Raw genomic sequence first — 16,945 nt, 5'->3', positions numbered from 1 at the left:
CCTACCAGGCCGACCATCCCCACACCCAGCGTGCTGCCTCGCTGGGCATGTGCGCCTTTGTGACCTTTGATTGTCCTCCGACATTTATCGAGCACCAACTGTGTGCCAGGCCCTGGGGACCCAGGAAAGAACCAAATAAAACTCTCACCTCTCAGAGCACAGAAGGGGAGAAACTGGGGCTTCACATAGAAAGCGCGATGACTTAACAGCAAAGAATCCGAGGCCGATGGCGGGCCTGGAGCCCGGATTTCCCCTCGAAGTTTCTCGAGATGAGCAAGGGAAGAAAACAATCCCCCCCACGCCCCGCCCCATGCTGGACTAGGTCGGTCGTGCGACCCGGGAGCCCGACGTTTCCTTCTTTCCGAGCCAAGTCCCCGCCCCGCGCTGTCGGGGCAATGGCCAGCCGGCTCTGTCCCCGCCCCTGCGCCCTTCCTTCCTGACTACAGGGTTCTAGTTGTCCCGGCGGTCCGCAGGTCACCGGGTCGTGGCTGCCCGAGGTAAGACCGCCTTCCAAGGCGCCTGGTTCTCGTGGCCCAGAGCGTACGGGTGCCTTCGCGGAGGAGGGCCGCGGCCACAGGAACCGAGTGGGAGTCCGCCGGGGTGCACTGGGCACGGGCGAGCAGGGGCACAGGGCCCGCGGGGTCGAGAGAAAGGGGTCCTGCGACACACGGGGTTCGCGGAGAGCCGGAGGGACAATTGGGGGGGGGCGTCCGCTACGGCTGGAGGGGAGGTTGGGCGGGAAGGAGACGGGCACCGGCCGCCCAGCTCCTGCCGCCGCAGGCCCAGGGTGACCCCAGGTGAGTCCAGGCTCGGGCGCGGCGACCTGTAGCGGCGGCGGCGGCGCTTGGGGGTCGAGAGCTGCCGTCTTACCTTGGGTCTCGGCAGTTCTCGGCGGTGACACCTGCTGGAAGAACAGCCTCGCCGCCCTCCCCGGACTTGGGTCTGGTCCAGGAATCCGAGCCGAGGCTGTGAGGCCTCACCCTTCCCTGTCCACTGAGTATTTTTTTCCGGAACGCGCTCGGAGCCTCTGGCGCACTGAGATCGGAAACTCATCGCGGCGCCAGGAACACGCTGCCGCTGCCCCCTGGGTCACTGAGATTGGAAGAAGGTGCCAGAAAAACATTGGAAAAACAAAAGAAAAACTGCGTTCTCTGGATGGATGCTGTGAAAGCCTTATAAACATTAGGAAGGACAGTCAGCGAGTGGGGAACCACGCCGTGGAGGTCAGGATTAGAAGGCACCCAGCCTGTCTGAAAGATTTACATTTCTCACTAAAAACCAAAAAACCAAACCCGATGTCATCGAGTCGATTCATAGCGACCCAATAGGACAGAGTAGAAGGGGGCATCCTCCCATGCGCGTCTCCCACCTGGTGACTCCCCTTAACCCCTCTCCTCCCACCCCTTACCTCATTGGTCCCTCCCCGGGCTTGAAGGCAGGAAGTTGTGGGTCTCACTTGCTGCAACGGGTCCTTTACCAACGGGCTGAACAGTGAGCTGCAATGAGGCAGCAAGACATGGGTTCAAATGAAAGAACCTTAGAAAGTGCTTGCCTCAATAAATGTGAACAAAAGTGGGCTTTCTGTCTTTTTGGACCACATCGATTCCATCCTAGGTCCGCTTTAAAGGCTCAGTTCCTTAAGGGTTGAGGCCTGAGTGCCATGGGGAGAGAAGAAGGGTCTATTATGCACCACAGAGTTGTTCTTTGCTCATCTTCCGAAGGCTCAGAGGATCCCCCACAATCTCCACCTCCCTCATCCTCCCGACCTTCTGTCCTTAGTGCTCATACATTCCACCAGGATTGAAGCACCTGGTGGTTGGCAAAGCAAAGTGCACATAGATTGTAGACAGGACTACTGCCCCTTTTCTCGTGTGCCTAGGGCTTGCCGCCTCAGCAGCTTTTAGGTGTTCTCTGTAACGCTAGAGGTCTCGCCCAAGCCTGGTATCTACTAGTTCTATTGGCACTTGTTTCTACTCCAGCCTGGCCTTCTCGCTTGTGCCTCCTTTAGCATCTCAAGCTTCACTTGTTCAAAACTCCGTGCTACTGCCCCCCCACCCCCACCCCACCCCCACCCTATCTATCCTGTAAACACCACCATCTGCCCACTCAGCCCCCAGGGTGTCCTCCTTGATTCTTCTCTTTCTCCCACATCCTACATCCAGAAAATGGCAGGAATCCAACTACCCCTTGCCAACTCCCTGGTTACCACCCTGGCCATACTCATCATCTCTCCCCTACTGTGGCTCCTGCCATGTCTCTCTGCTTCCATCCTGGCTGCCCTACAGTCCTCATTCACAGCCAGAGAGCTCTTAATATAAATCAGATCCTCTCCCTTCCCTGCTCAGAACTCTCCAATGGCTCCCGGTTTCACTCTGAATAAAACCCAAAACTCTTTCCTGCAGCACCCTACATGAGTGGTCCCTGCCAACCTCCCGGACCTCCATCTCTGCCCCTTGCCCCTGCTTATTAAACTTCGGCCCCACTGGCCTGCTTTCTAGTCATCAGACATGCCAAGCTGTTCCCATCTTTGGGCATTTGCAGTCACTGCGCCCTGTTTCTGGAATACCAGTCTTCCCACAGCTGAGAAGGGCTCAGGTCAGATGTCACCTCTTCAGAGAGGCTTGACCAGTCGGTTCAAGTAGCACCCTTTTCTCCAGGGGCTCTAGCTCATTACCCTGCTTTATTTTGCTTACAGTTCTTATTCCTACCTGGAATTCTTATTTACATATGTGTTACTGATCTACTATCTGTTCCACCCCAATAGAATAGAAATTGGGTGATAGCAGAGGTCTTGTCTCTTATTTCCTGTAGCACTCCCTGATGGGGGAGGCAGGTAAGAAACCAGTAAACACACACATCTACAATAACAAATTGTGGTAAGTGCTACATAAAGGAAACAGCAGCTATTGTTTGTATTTGAGGTACTTTTAAAATTTTAAGCTTATAGGCTGAACTACTACTATATTGATAAAACAACCTCCCAGAGTCATTTTTGGGGTGAGGAAAAGCCTGGTAATTTGCCCCCAGGACACACAGTGAGTTTAAAACAGTGAAAGTGGTCTCCTACCATAAGAACATGTGTGTAGCAAGCTTTAATGATGGGCTTGCAGTTACGTCCTGGGAAGAACCTGATCCTGGAGCCTAAAGACCTCAGCTCTTTGCTTTTCCACTATCTAGAAAGTCCTCTAGATTCTTGGTACCTCATTTTCTTAATCTCTAGTATGATCTAATTATTATTATCTTGAGCCTCTTTTTTTTTTTTTTTTCCCCTTAATAATACTCCAAAGAAGCAGCACTTCTGGGTGGAGCTCTTGCTATTAGCCTGAGGGCCTTGGTGCTGGAAAGACAGCCAGTACACTCACAGGCATAGCAGGTAGGGGCTCATGCAGATGTAGACCTGGGGATGATGAGGGCAGCCAGAGCCATCTTCAACACTGACCAGGCAGCAAGGCAGAAATGGGCTGTACACCTTTTAGATGTGATTTTTTTTGGTCATTGTTATGGATTGAATTGTTTTCCACCAAAATATGTATCAACTTGGCTAGTAACCTCCTAGACTATGAGAGAATAAATTTCAGCTTGTTAAAGCCAACCACTTGTGGTATTTGTGTTACAGCAGCCCTGAATAGCTAAGACAGAATTTGGTACTGGTAGTGGGGTGCAGCTCTAACAGATACCTGTAACATGGAAATGGTTTTGGAATTGAGTAATGGGTAGAGGCTGGAAAAGTGTTAAAGTACCTAGCAGTAAAATCCTAGATTGCCTTGAAGAGATTGTTGGTGGAATTATGGACATTAAAAGACAATTCTGGTGAAGCCTTAGAAGGAAGTGGGGAGAGCTGTAACACCAGAGATGGCACACATGGCAAGAAGGAGTGGCAGAGAAATGGCAGCCAGAGAACAGTGTGAGATGGTGAAAAAGCTAGCCCACAGAGCAAGAGAGCTGAGTGCCTTTAGGCAAGAGGCTTCCTGGTGGATTGGGGTGCCTCCGGGCACTTGTTGGTGGAGCTACGCTTGCCGACCCATGGAGCAAGAGAGCTGAGTGCCTTTGGGCTGAGGCTTACTGGTGGAGTGGGGTTCCTCTGGGCATTTATCAGCTGAGCTAAAGAGCTTTATAATGCTTGCCTGAGCAGGCAGAGGCTGAGCTGACCCGAGAGCCCTGAGGGGCCGAGAGGTCAAGGAACCAGGAAACAGAGTTGAAAAAACAAGGAGCACAGGAACCAGAGCTACCTCAGTCTCAAAGGGTAGGGCCACGACCTCTGGGGTCTCAAAAGGTGGAACCAAGGCCTGCTGGGTCTCAAAGGATGGGGCCATAACCTCCTATGTTCAAAGTTAGATTTTCACCAACTCACTTCCAGAGTACGGGGCTGTTGTTCATGAGTGCCAGGAGGATGGGGCCGGATCTGCTGACCAAAGTTGAAAGGGCAAGGCTGTCATGCCCAAAGGGCAGAAGAAAGGGCCTGCTGGGGGCCAAGGGGGTGGGGTCGTCACTCAGTTGGACTAGAAGAATGGGTCTACCCAAATTCAAGAGAGCAGAGTTGCTGTCCCAGTGGGCCTGGAAAGCAGAGCTAAAGCCCAGGACCGAGGGGCCTCCACCCAGAATCCAGAGAGCATGGCCAACACCCAGAGCCTGGAGGGCGGGGTTATTGCCTAGATCGTCTCAGAGAATGGAGGATTATTTCCAAGCCTTGAGAGCAAACATAAATTGTTCTGCTCTGGGTTTTGGACTTTCTTGATGTCTGTTATCTCTTCTTTGCCTTCACTTTCTCCCATTTGTAATGGAAATGTCTACCTTGTGCCTGTCCCACCATTGTACGTTGGAAGCAGATAACTTGTATTCTAGATTTCACAGATGAAGAGGAATTTTGCAGAAGATGAGACTTTGGACTTGGAGTTGATTTAAAACTTTTGCATGATATGATGGGGTGAATGTGTTTTACATGTGGCAAGGACATGGATTTTGGGGGGCCAAAGGGTCAAATGTTGTATATTGGATTGTGTCCCCCCAAAATGTGTGTCTGCTTGCCTAGGCCATGATTCCCGGTATTGTGTGGTTGTCCTCCATTTTGTGATCTGATGTAATTACCCTGTGTGCTGTAAATCCTAACCTCTATGATGTTGATGAGGCAGGATTAGAGGCAGTTATGTTAATAAGGCAGGACACAATCTACAGGATTAGGTTGTATCTTCAGTCAGTCTCTTTTGAGATATAAAAGAGAGAAGCAAACAGATAGGAGAGTGGCCTCATACCACCAAGAAAGAAGAGCTAGAAGCAGAGCTTGTCCTTTGGACCCAGGGTCCTGGTGCTGAGAAACTCCTAGGCCAGGGGAAGTTTGATGACAAGGACCTTGCCCTAGAGTCGACAGAGAGAGAAAGCCTTCCTCTGGAGCTGGCGCCCTGAAAAAATAAATTTCTGTTTGTTACAGCCATCTACTTGTGGTATTTCTGTTATAACAGCACTGGATAACTAAGACAGTCATCAATTAGTTTTTCAACAAGTTCACTGAGGTCCTCTGGGACCCAGGCAATAATAAAATAAGGTGTGCTAATTAAAGAAAAAAATGGAAATTCCAAAAACTTGAGGTAAAAAGGATTGCATTTTGTCTCACCCAACCCCCAACCAGGGACGGATTACCCAATAACTAAGATAATCAAGTGCTTAGGGCATCAACAAAACAGGGGCACCATAGATGCCAAGCAGACAGGACACAAGGAAAAGCAAGTGCTACAGTGGAAGGGAACTGACAGGGCACTAAATAAAATTGGTACCAGCTCCAGTGCGTGGGAATGTGCCAGCTGGAAATAAAGTTCACAAGGCCCACAAGGGTCCCCGTGCACAACATCATTTAAGCTACGAGGCCCCTACCGCTTCAACACCTTTGTTGACATCTGTCTCTTATGGTCCCCTCCCATGTATTTGAAACTCCTTATCTTGGTGGGTCTCTTGGGAGTATACTATTTATTTTTAATAAACAAGAGGTGGGGTGGGCTGTCGAGTCTAACTCTGGCTATATTCACCCAATATGCAACTGGATCCAACATGAGCAGTTACTAGGTAAGGATGGATTATATTAATAGATAACAGTTTTCTGATCTATTCTGAGAGAACCATCTTGTACATCCACGTCCAATGATCCAGCAACTGCAGCCAGGAGGACCAGCATTGCTCTTGCTCATGCTACAAACACAAGGGCATATTCTTGTGCACGTCCTGATAAACTAAGCAATCAGAACCCCAGTCCCAGATGGCGTGCGAAAGCGAGGGAACTTAAATAAGTTGACCAATAAAATGAATTCAGTCGAGTTACTTTTTAACTGTATAGCGTTTACAGTTATGTCTGAAGTTTTATAAACAATAGTGTTTATAACTTTAAAATATGTTTGGCATTCACGTGGACACAATCTACCATACATTTAATATAACAGTAACCTGAGTGATAATGTAATACTAATGTAGCAAACATCCAAAAAATACTGGAAATATTTACCTAACACAAAAAGTTTTATGTATCAAGTGAGTTTCGTTTTTTATTGTCTGTTGCACGGGACACGGTGTTTAATATTACTCTCTGTATGCTAATAATTGAGGTATTATAAATAAATAAATAATTGAGGTATTAGGGACATTAAAAGGATACCAAATTCAATATTTATCATGCAGAATATGTTTCTGTTTTGCCACAAACAAATTTCTAAACTCATCTTCCGAGAATGCAACAAAGGGCAATTATCAGAACATTACATTCGTATTTTATCAGAATACATAAGTTTATCTCCATGTAAGGAAATTGAACATCCTTCTTGTACAAAATGTGGTATATAGTAAAAATGTTACTGCCTTGCCTCCACTAAAAAGTTTATAATCCAGCTCATTTCATTCTGCTAAGATGGCATACGCCACTTTTGCATTCAATCGTTAATATTATAGTCGCATTTAAAAAGAAGTTACATCATGGATAGCTAAGACACACACATACATGTATAAAATGTACATATATGACTCACATATCCCCTTCAAATGCGTGAGTAAGCAGAGGAGGGGGCACCACAGATTATCAGTGTTTAGGTCCCTCAGGTGCCCTAACCTGGCCCTGCCTCCACCCCTCTTGCCATGTGTGACTTTCCGGTCTTTTTTCCTCAGTCCATTCTTCAGGAGGCAGAGCCTTCACTCTCTTCAGAACCTGAGCAGAGACGATGTCTGCTGAGGACAGGACCTATCAGTATATCCGCCACAATCATAGACATTTTTTCCATGTTGATGTTCTCGAGATTCTGCCTTACTTGTCCTGCCTCACGCCAAGTGACCAGGTGAGCCAGGGAGATGACAGTGGACGTAAGTAATTTGGGGGCAGGGCTGTGGAATTCAGAGGAGGGCCTCATCCCCAAGCCAAGGCAGACTCCTTCCTTCTCCAACGTTGTCTCTGCTGCTTCTCGTCCTTGATACTGTCTGGTTGCTCATTTATCACAAAATTCATTTTCCTTATTTTTTTTTTTCTTAAATTGAGTGTGGTTCAGGATGGCTTCATTGAGCTCCCTCTTGTGTTGTGTTTGTGTAGTGCTCAACAACATGGCGGCTGGCTTTCAGCCATGTCCTGGCTCTGGTCCCCTCTCCCACTTTTACCTGAACCTTCTCTCTTTTTTTTTTTTTTTGTCTCTTTTGTCCTTGTCCTGCCTAGTTTTGATTGTTCTCCTTGTTCTGAGACTCTGTGCTGGTGGGGAGCCCTGAGGCTCAGTTGTGTTGTTGTTGTTTTTTTTTTTTCTTTTTGAAATAATTTTAGATTTACACAACAGTCGCAAGACCAGCACAAAGGACTTTTTATCCTTGAACCATTTAAGAATATGTTGCTGACAATATGCCCTATCAGCCTATGCGTCCCTGGGGATACCTGTTGGCCCATTTTGGGATAGCCTGTCCTCAGGTTTCTCAGAAGCTGTGTTGCTTTTCTCTGCTCCCTCCCATACAGATGCCTAGTACACAGGTATGTCGACAGGGTTTGTCTGTCCCTCTTGCATTCTCCTGGGCATACCTTGTTACCTAGTCATGTAGGTAATATTTTCTGTGGACTTTTGTTACTGCCATCTGGTTGCTCTGTCTAGATGTAGGAATTTCGTGGATGTTAAAACTCGGTGGTAGCTCTCTTCCCAGAGCCTCCCCAATCTTCTCATTTCCCTTGTTGCTTATTGTCGGCCCCCTCTCTTTTTTGCCTCCTTTCACCTTATTTTTTCTACTCACCTTTGTGAATCCCAAACCTTCCTTCTTGCCTTCAAAAAAAAAAAAAAAAAAAAAAACCCACTGCCGTCAAGTTGATTCTGACTCATAGCGACCCCATAGGGTCTCCGAGGCTGTAAGTCTCTACTGAAGCAGATGGCCACATCCTTCTCCCGCAGAGCCGCTGGTGGTTTTGAACCACTGACCTTTCAGTTAGAAGTCAGTTGCTTGGGAGATATATAAACTCAAGGCTTTTGCATCTGATTAATGGAGTTTGCATCCCCGCCCCACTGTGGAGGGTTTTGCTGCCTTGCGTCTGCTAAGCCTCAGTTTCCTCATCAGTAAAGTAGGGATAAAGAGCCCTGGTGGCACAGATGGTTAAGCATTTGGCCGCTAACCGGAAGGTTGGAGATTTGAACCCACCCAACAGCTCCGTCGAAGATCTGTTTCTGTAGATGACGGCCAAGAAAACTCTTTGGGACAGTTCTACTGTATCACATGGGGTCAGCTGTAAGCTGAAAATGACTCGACGGTACCTAACAACAACAAAGAACAAAGTAGGGGTAATAACAGCATTAAATGAGATAATTTATGCAGGGTCCTTAATGGACATAGTCAGAGCTTATTTCCTATTGCTTTGCTGCTGTTGTTGCTGTTGCTGCCTCACTCCATGCTTGGGTTTGAACCCTGATCTTGTCCTGGGCTCTGACCCAGTTTCAGACACTGCCTGTCTCTAGTAGTTTTCTCCATGCCCTGTCCTGCAGCCATCTCTCCCGGGTGGGGAAGGACGTGGGGCCACCTGGACTGAGCAGGGCGGCTGGGCTGTGTCTTCCAGGATCGGCTGCGGGCCTACTACACATCCAGAGGAAACCGGGACACTCTCTGGGACCTCTTCAACTGCCTGAAGCGGCGAAGTGGCTGGGTGGATTCCCTTATCGCGGCACTGAGGGCCTGTGAGCTGGCTGGTCTCGCCGAAGAAGTGGCCCGTGTCTACAGGAGTAACCTGCCCCGTAGGCTTCCTGCCCTGGCCCTCCTCCTGGAACCCCTGCCCTGCCCCCCCTCACCCCTGTGCCTCCTGCCGTTCTCTCTCACCCTACCTCCCATAACCCCTGGGCAACAGACAAACCTAGGTGTGGATCCCGAATGAGCCATTACCAGCTGTGTCCCTTGGCCAAATCCCCTAATTTCCCTGTGCCTTAGTCTCCTCATCTATAAAATGGGGCTGTTGGCAGTGCCTACATTGGAGGCTGCGGTAAATACCATGAGACAATGACATGTTGAGTGCCCAGCTGGGGCTTGGTGCCTACAGTGTGCCCTACATATGGGGCCTCCACCCTTTCTGATTTCCTTCTCTCTTCTCCCCTGGTTCACCTTCCCTCTCTACTCATCTCATTTCTTTCCCTGCCCATCTTCTCTTTTCCCCCGCGGGTTCCTTCTTTCTTCTCCCTCCTCTGGTTTCCCCTAGAGCCTTTTAGCCCTCCCACCAGGGGTGTCCAGTCATCCCTTAACTCCCACGCAATGCCCACTTCCTGTCCAAGAGAGGGGACTTAATGAGGTGGGGTCCAAGGGGTAAGACTGGAAGAAGAGAAGCTATGCCTCAGGAGTATTCTGAGCTAATCAAGCCAGCCTGAGGCAACCCCTTCCAGGCAACCCCTGTGAGACCCTGGTTAGATTTACAGCCTTGAAACATCTCCCTCTTTGCCTGCCTGTTTTCCCTCCTGCCTTTCTCCCTGCCTTCCTCCTTCCACCTGTCTTCCTTCCTTCTCCTCTCTCTCTCTCTCCCTTTTCCTCCCTCCCTTCTTTTGCTTCCTTCCTTCCTTTCTTGCTTTTCATCTTTTATGGAAATAAACAGTGAAATCCCCCAGTGTCAGGGGCTGAGGAGGCAGTGTTCAGGGTGTGTCAGTTATTGGTGGCAGCCATAAGGAGGAGAATGCCTGAGGAGAGAGAAGGAGTGACTGCTGACCAGTCTGGGGGGGTCAGAAGCCTGTGGGCTCCCCTCCCCGTTCTTCATATCTCTCCTTGTTCTCCCAAACTCCTCTTTCCCTCCCACTCCTGGTCTTACTGCCCCCCTGACACACACATCCCGTCACCCTCAGTGATGCTTGTCGTCTCTTCCCACATAGGACAGCTTTTGGAGCTGTGGGGCGCAGATGCCCACAGACCTGGGGGGTCCCTCAGAGCACCCAAGCCTCTGATTCCTACAATGCTGTATCTTTGTCCTCCAGGGACCACAGCCCCACTGGAGCAACATTCAGTCCCCACTGAGGTTCCAGGGCCTGCTGCGGCCCCCAGCGCCCCCTACAACGGCTACAGAGAGGATGACCCAAGTTATCCCATACCTGTCCAGGACACCCGGCCACCAGAATTCCAGGGGGAGGTATGTTCTCACCATCTGCATCGAGCTACCTGCTCTCTTGTTCCTACCTGCCCACTCTTGCCTACCTAGCCTTCCAGAAGCCCTCCCTCTCCCCACAAACCGTACCTAATCTCTGAACCCTAGAGATTCCCCCTGTGGAGCTGCCCAGCCCAGCTCCCAGGCCCCTGACTAGGCCTTCACCCTGTGGCAGCTTTCAGCCCTCTTGCCAACTCTCCACCAGCTGCTGCGAGACCACAGTTTTGAGGTCTTGGCAGTGGTCTACATGAGATATTGTGCTGGATTAAGAGACCTGGGGAATGACCAGATGAGGAGGCTGAGGAACAGGAGGTGATGGGGCAGGGGATGGATGGTGGGACTATTCTTATTGCCAGCAAAGTCAAATTTGTGGGGAGATGACTGACTGGGATGTGATGACTGATTGGGATGTGATGAGTGGGCAGTGGAGTGTCCAGGAAACACCACACTGTGGACCTGAATCCCAGGAAAGGGGTCTGGGCAGTGGCCACAGAGAGGAAGGCCTTTCTGTAGGGCCAGGCAGATAGACAGGGAGTCCCCATAGGTGGTGTGTGTGTTTTCTATGAAGTGGGTGCAAGGTCACCTGTGGACAGGGTCTGGCGATGACAGGGCTGAGGCGAGGGCTCCCTTGGTCCCTGTGCTCCATGACTTGGGCGGAGGTCCGTAGGAGCTGGAGCGGGAGCATAAGACCGCTTGCCGGCTCCTGGGAGAAATGGCTGCCTTATTCACGTTTTCCCTCTTGCAGAGATCAGAGGAAGCCCTGCAGACACCCAGCTCTGGGGCTGTCCCGAGGAGGCCAGGTGGGCCCCAGGGGCCCTCCTCTGACCTGGCGGCCCTCAACCCTCTGGCCTCCAGCAGGCATCAGGAGCAGGACACAGACCTGGGCAGTACCCACACTGCAGGTATGCACGGAACCAGGAGGTAAAGGGCCTCTCTGACCTCCCCAGTGAGGTTGAGGATTAGAGTTGCCCCTCTGGCTTCCACGGACAGGAGGCAATGATTGGCGTAAAGAGACTTCACCCCAGGGAGCAACCTGATCCCTCAGAGGCAGTATTAGTTAGTATTGCTGCATAACAGACAACTCCAAAATCTAGTAGCTTAAAATACTCGTGATTCTGTGGATCAGGATTTGGGGCTGACTCAGTTCTGACCTTGGCTGGGTTCCCTCTTATGTCAGTGGTCAGCTAGGTGACTCTGTTCCTGGCTGTTGGCAGGGGCACCTGGGGCTTTTCCCTGTGGTCTCACATCATTCAAGAGTCAAGCCCATCTCTTGGCAGCTGGGCAGAATTCTGAGAGGGAGGGAGGGTCCCTGAAGTGTAAGCTCAAAATGGACCCAGTGTCATGCCGGCACCATTCTGTGGGCCAAGGCAAGTTACAGGCCAGCCCAGCTTCAAAGAGTGGAAAACAGACTTTGTCCCTAGACAGGGGGGCTCACGGTCACATGGCTGAGGGTGTGGTACAGGGAAGGGAGGGGAATTAAGCCATTTCTGTACTCCACCAAAGGGACCTGCCAGGACCTGGAGGACAGTGGTAAGGGGAGTACAGGGCTGGGCCAGCTGTGAGCAGAGGGGCCCTTAGGCATACCCCACCCCAAAGCGATCTCTGAAACACAAAAAACCAAACCTGCTGCTGTTGAATGGATTCTGACTCATAGTGACCCTATAGGACAGAATAGAACTGCCCTATAGAGTTTCCAGTGAGCGCCTGGTGGATTTGAACTGCTGACCTTTTGGTTAGCGGTTGTAGCTCTTAACCACTACGCCACCAGGGTCTCCAGAAGATCTCTAGCCCACAGCAAATCACCAAAATTTCTCAGCTCGTGAAATTTCTCAGTATGGTCTTCATGAGCCAGAGGCCTGGACACCAGCACCAGACCTTGGTGCCCTGTTCAGGAATATACAGTTGTTCCTTCTAACCTCCCAGGCTGGTGGCACCTCTCTGCACCACTACTTCCCAAACTGTGGTACAGGACACTGGTGCCCAGCCAGCCCTCAGTGCCCGGAGGACAGCCACAGGGCACATGAGCAATTAAAAGCTCGGAGAAGCTATCTTAGTGCACTACACTCCTGTCTGCCCAAAACTTTTGCACAAGGACCCATTTGTACTTTGCAATGTTGTTTGCTATGGAACACCTTTTGGGAAATGCAGGTATGGACCAGGGAGGCAAAGGACACCTAGGTTTTAGTGTGTTCCTGGACACAGACTCCATGAGGATCTGTGGTGTTAGATTGGGTGGGTCACATCAGAATCAGACCCTGGCATTTGTCAACCATAGAACCTGGCATGTGTGTTTTCACAGAGTCCAGGAGGGATCCTGATGTAGCCATCTTTATGAACTGTCACTACCTGCCACCTGCTACCTCCTGCTTCCCCGAGGGCAGGTCCTCCTCCCAGAGGTGGCCTTGTCCCTGCCCCTCCCTCCCCCAAGCCCTTAGGCCTCCTTGGAAATTTGTACACACTGGGCAGGCTGGGCCCCTGGTTGCCCTGTGACTGCCGCGAACTGGTCTGTTTGAGCCTCCTGCTGCCTCCTGCTTGCTCCAGGATTGCTCTTTCTTCTGTTGGTGGGAGGAGGAAGGATGGCAATGAGAAGAGCCACCAGGATCCCACCAGGCTAAGAAGATGGAAAAGGCAGACACAGGAGGTTCCAGGCAGAAGAAAAAGCAGAGAGAATAATTAGTAATGATCTTCATGCTCTTAGGGGCTGTAAGGGGGAAGGACCATTTCATTCTTGTAGGATGGCAGCAGGTCAAGGAGTGAGGGTAGACAGAACCCAAGGATGTGCTTATAGGCCTGGGAGAACTGTCCAAAGGGGCCGTGGAGCCTCCTCCCTAGGCAGGAGACTGGGAGGCCTGGATGCAGTTGGATTGGTATGACCTGGGGCAGAGGGACGCTTTTCCAGCCCTCTGATCCCAGAGTGACTGATTTTACAAACGGTCCTGTGGGTTTGTATTTCCACTGTTGTTTTGCTATCTGCAGGTGAGGTCTCCAGCCCCACGTTACCCCGTGGGCCTGTGTCTCCATCCGTCTCCTTCCAGCCCCTAGCTCGCTCCACCCCCAGGGCAAGCCGCTTGCCTGGGCCCGCACTGTCAGCTCCGTCCACTGGTACCTCCTCCTCTTCCACACCCACTGGCTTGGCTTTTGCAGGAGGTGCTGGTGACCAGGCCACGGTTACCATCCGCTCCAGTGAGATAAGGGTGCCCACCAACCCTATGACCATCAGCACAGCACCCACCGAAGTGCCCACCAACTCAGCACCCACCAGTACAGCACCCTCCAAGTTGGCCATGATGCCTGCAAACACAGTGCCCTCCAAAGTGCCTGCCAACCCAGCCTTTGCCAGCACAGTGCCCTCCAAGTTGCCCACCAGTTTAAAGCCCCCTGGTACGATGTCTTCTAACATGCTCCCGTCCAAGTTGCCCACCAACTCAATGCGTGTTGGTGCAGTGCCATCCAAAGTGTCTGCTGGCTTGGAGTCTGACCCTAGGATGCCCACTAGTGTGGTGCCCAACAAGGTGCCCACCAGCACAGTGTCCACCAGCAAGAGCAGCAGCAGACCAGAGGTGAGTCCTTACCCCTCCTAGCTGTGACCCAAGCCTCTTCCTCTTAGGAGAGCTTGTCCTCCTGGCCCTGTCCTTGAATCCTCCTCCAACCTTTTCTGTGTCCAGCCCGGCCTAGTCTAGGGCCTCTCCCTGAGGGTGCAGGGACAGCTGAGAACTAGCCTCATCTAGAGCCCACCCCATGTCTCCAGGAGTTATAATGGTCATTAGAACTCCTAAGTTTGGATGCCTCAAGGGTGTCAGGCATGGCAAGCACCTCTACCATTCATGTGCATTAACTCCTTTAGAGCTCACAGTTCCCCACTAACCTTCGCAGCCCCATTTTGCAGATGAGGAATTGAGGGTTACTTGAGAGCAGCCAGCAAAGGGTAGAGTGGGTGGTGTGCCTGCCTTGATGCCTTGCTTTTCACCACCAGCACGCCTGGCCCGCTCCTCCATGACTGGGGCCTAATGGACAGCAGACCAGGCCCAGCCCCCAACAGCTATCCCCTCCCATAGCCCCACTGCTGCTGTCTACCTGGAGGAACCAAGTCCGTGGGACTCTAGGCAAATGGCCAGGCCTCTGACCCTGCAGAATGTCAATGCAGGATGGGGCTACACCCCTCCAAGGACTGCTGCCAGGACCTTGGTCCCCTCCTCCTCCACTGCTTTCTGTAACACCAGTGAGTTAGATCCCCAAGAGCTGGTGGCCCAGGGGCATTCTGGGCTGGGGCTGGGGCGTTGCAGTGCTAGTTGGTACCCTGGCCTGGGAGTGGGGCTGCCCAACCTGCTTGTCTCCGCCCACCGCCCCACCCCCATCCTATCTAGCACTTTCCTCTCTTTGCCAGGAGACCCCAGCGGCTCCAGCACCTGCAGGCCCTGAAGGCAGCTCTCCCTGGCCAGACAGCAGTTTGGAGACCTTGGGCCCAGGGCCAGAGCTGAGCAAGCCAGGGGAGCTATTATCCCGGGTAGACAGCCAGCCATTCTCGGGCTCCTCCGAGGACCTAGCCATCAGCCGCAGCTACTCCCAGGACAAGGGGCCCAGCAACATCCCAGAAGAGGACGAGTATGTGTCCGAGTTCATGAACTCCTTTGAGATCCATGTGACCGAGCGCCCCAGTGCTGACCTCCTGGATGGCAGCCCCGAACCTCGTGCCGCCCCACAGCCCCCAATGCGGGAGGAGCTGTGTGTCGGGGAGGTCTCCTGGCTCGGGGTAGCTGCAGCTGGGGTACTCCTGGCCACGATCCTGACTGTGCTATACCGGCGGCGCCTACTGCATTGAAGCCTCCTGGGCCCTCTCCACCACACATCTGCTCCCTTTCCAGCAGTACACTGGCCTCTCTCTTGGGATCAGGGCTGTCCAACCCCCTTGTCCCTTTGGCCCTGCCAGGGCGGGTAGGAGAATCTGAGGGGAAGGAAAGGCCCTGTGGGTGGGAGGCAAGGTTTGCATCCCAGCTGGTGCTCTATGTGGGTCCTGCACCATCCTTGGCTTTCTGGGCCCTGGGCTGCCCCTTGCACCCTAGACCTGCCCACCCTGCAGTTGGGCCTCGCCCGAGTTCTCTGGAGGAGGTGCCTTGTCCAGGCCTCATCCCTGTTTGTCCAAGCCCATGGGGCAGGAGATCCATCACCCCCTGTCCTGCCATTGTCCCCAGGAGGCTGAGGGCAGGTACGTGGGATGGGGACACACAGGGGGCCTGAGGCTGTGCACTGGAGTGAGTGGGAGGGCCAGAGTGGCAGATCTGCAACTGGGCTGCTTCAGGTCCCCCGTGGCTCCCAGTCTCCACCAGGTCACCTGGGGAGGTTCAGAGGTTGCCTGGAACCACAGAGGCAGCTACCAGGCCTGAGAGCTACCTCCCTGAGTCTGTCTCCAGTCCTCACCTCCATATCCAACCTTCTCACCCTCTTCCTCCTCTGTTCCTCGCTCCTGGCCTCCATTGTTCTCTTCAGCTCCCTACAAGAGCTGGGAAGGGGGTGCCTGGCAGGGCAGAAGTTTGGATTTTAATTCTGCCCCTTCCTGGGCTGTGTGGCCCTGGCAGTTTATCCAACTTCTCTGGTTTTGCCTCCTGAAGTGCACAGTGAGTATCATGGTTGTTCCTTCTCTGGGTGCTTCTGAAATTGAACCAGACACTGTTTGCTAAGCACCTGGTCTGGAAGGGCTGGCCACCTTTCCCTGGCAGCCAGGCAGAGATGGTGCACACGGTACAGGGCACACAGTGGGTTTAGGGCAGCCTAGGCTTCATCCCCCTCGGCCTCCCACTAGCTTTGTGATCTTGGGCAAGATATTAACCTCTCTGTGCCTCAGTTTTCTCACCTGTAAAATGGGATGGATAGTAGTATGTATGTGCATATATACATATATGTATATATCGTAGCGTTGTGAGGATTAAATGAATTTGTGTAAAGCTGGCATTTTCTTAGGTTGGATACATGTTATTGTCACACATATGTGGAAGGACTGGAGCCTTGGCCTCCACTTCCGGAGACAGAACCAGACCCTGCTGCCTCCTCTTTATGTTTGCCCCTTACTTCACCATGGGTGGAAACCCTGGTGGCGTAGTGGTTAAGTGCTACGGCTGCTAACCAAAGGGTCAGCAGTTCATATCCGCCAGGAGCTCCTTGGAAACTCTATGGGGCAGTTCTACTCTGGCCTATAGGGTCACTATGAGTCAGAATCAACTCGATGGCACTGTTTTTTTTTTTTTTTTCACCATGGGTGCATTGGAGAATTGGTGGGGAGGGAGGCGCGTCCACTGGGGCCATGGCACAGGGTGGGTGTTGGGGAGCTGTCCCCACCCCCTCCCCCCAGCC

General features: G+C 52.0%; 1 protein-coding gene across 3 annotated transcripts; it reads left to right on the top strand.

Moving 5' to 3' along the window:
- Positions 1-299: 299 nt before the first annotated feature.
- MAVS (mitochondrial antiviral signaling protein) lies at positions 300-16,539 on the top strand. 3 transcript variants are annotated; one of them, XM_010591549.3, is made up of 7 exons: positions 300-497; positions 7,141-7,307; positions 9,044-9,218; positions 10,434-10,585; positions 11,346-11,502; positions 13,577-14,160; positions 14,985-16,539. In XM_010591549.3, exons 2-7 carry the CDS (start codon positions 7,194-7,196, stop codon positions 15,417-15,419), a joined length of 1,617 nt encoding a protein of 538 aa, XP_010589851.2. In that variant the 5' UTR covers positions 300-497; positions 7,141-7,193; the 3' UTR covers positions 15,420-16,539. The 3 variants fall into 3 exon arrangements, with proteins under 3 accessions (XP_010589851.2, XP_064131890.1, XP_064131888.1); XM_064275820.1 differs by lacking the exons at positions 300-497; positions 7,141-7,307 and adding an exon at positions 7,763-7,978 and having other exon boundaries at positions 13,745-14,160; XM_064275818.1 differs by lacking the exons at positions 300-497; positions 7,141-7,307 and adding an exon at positions 7,763-7,978.
- Positions 16,540-16,945: the final 406 nt, after the last annotated feature.

This window comes from Loxodonta africana, chromosome 24, assembly GCF_030014295.1.
Source record: "Loxodonta africana isolate mLoxAfr1 chromosome 24, mLoxAfr1.hap2, whole genome shotgun sequence".
In the NCBI taxonomy this organism is placed as follows: domain Eukaryota; kingdom Metazoa; phylum Chordata; class Mammalia; order Proboscidea; family Elephantidae; genus Loxodonta; species Loxodonta africana.
The sequence above is the reverse complement of the archived record's forward strand: the minus strand, read 5'-3'. Positions and strand labels throughout refer to the sequence as shown.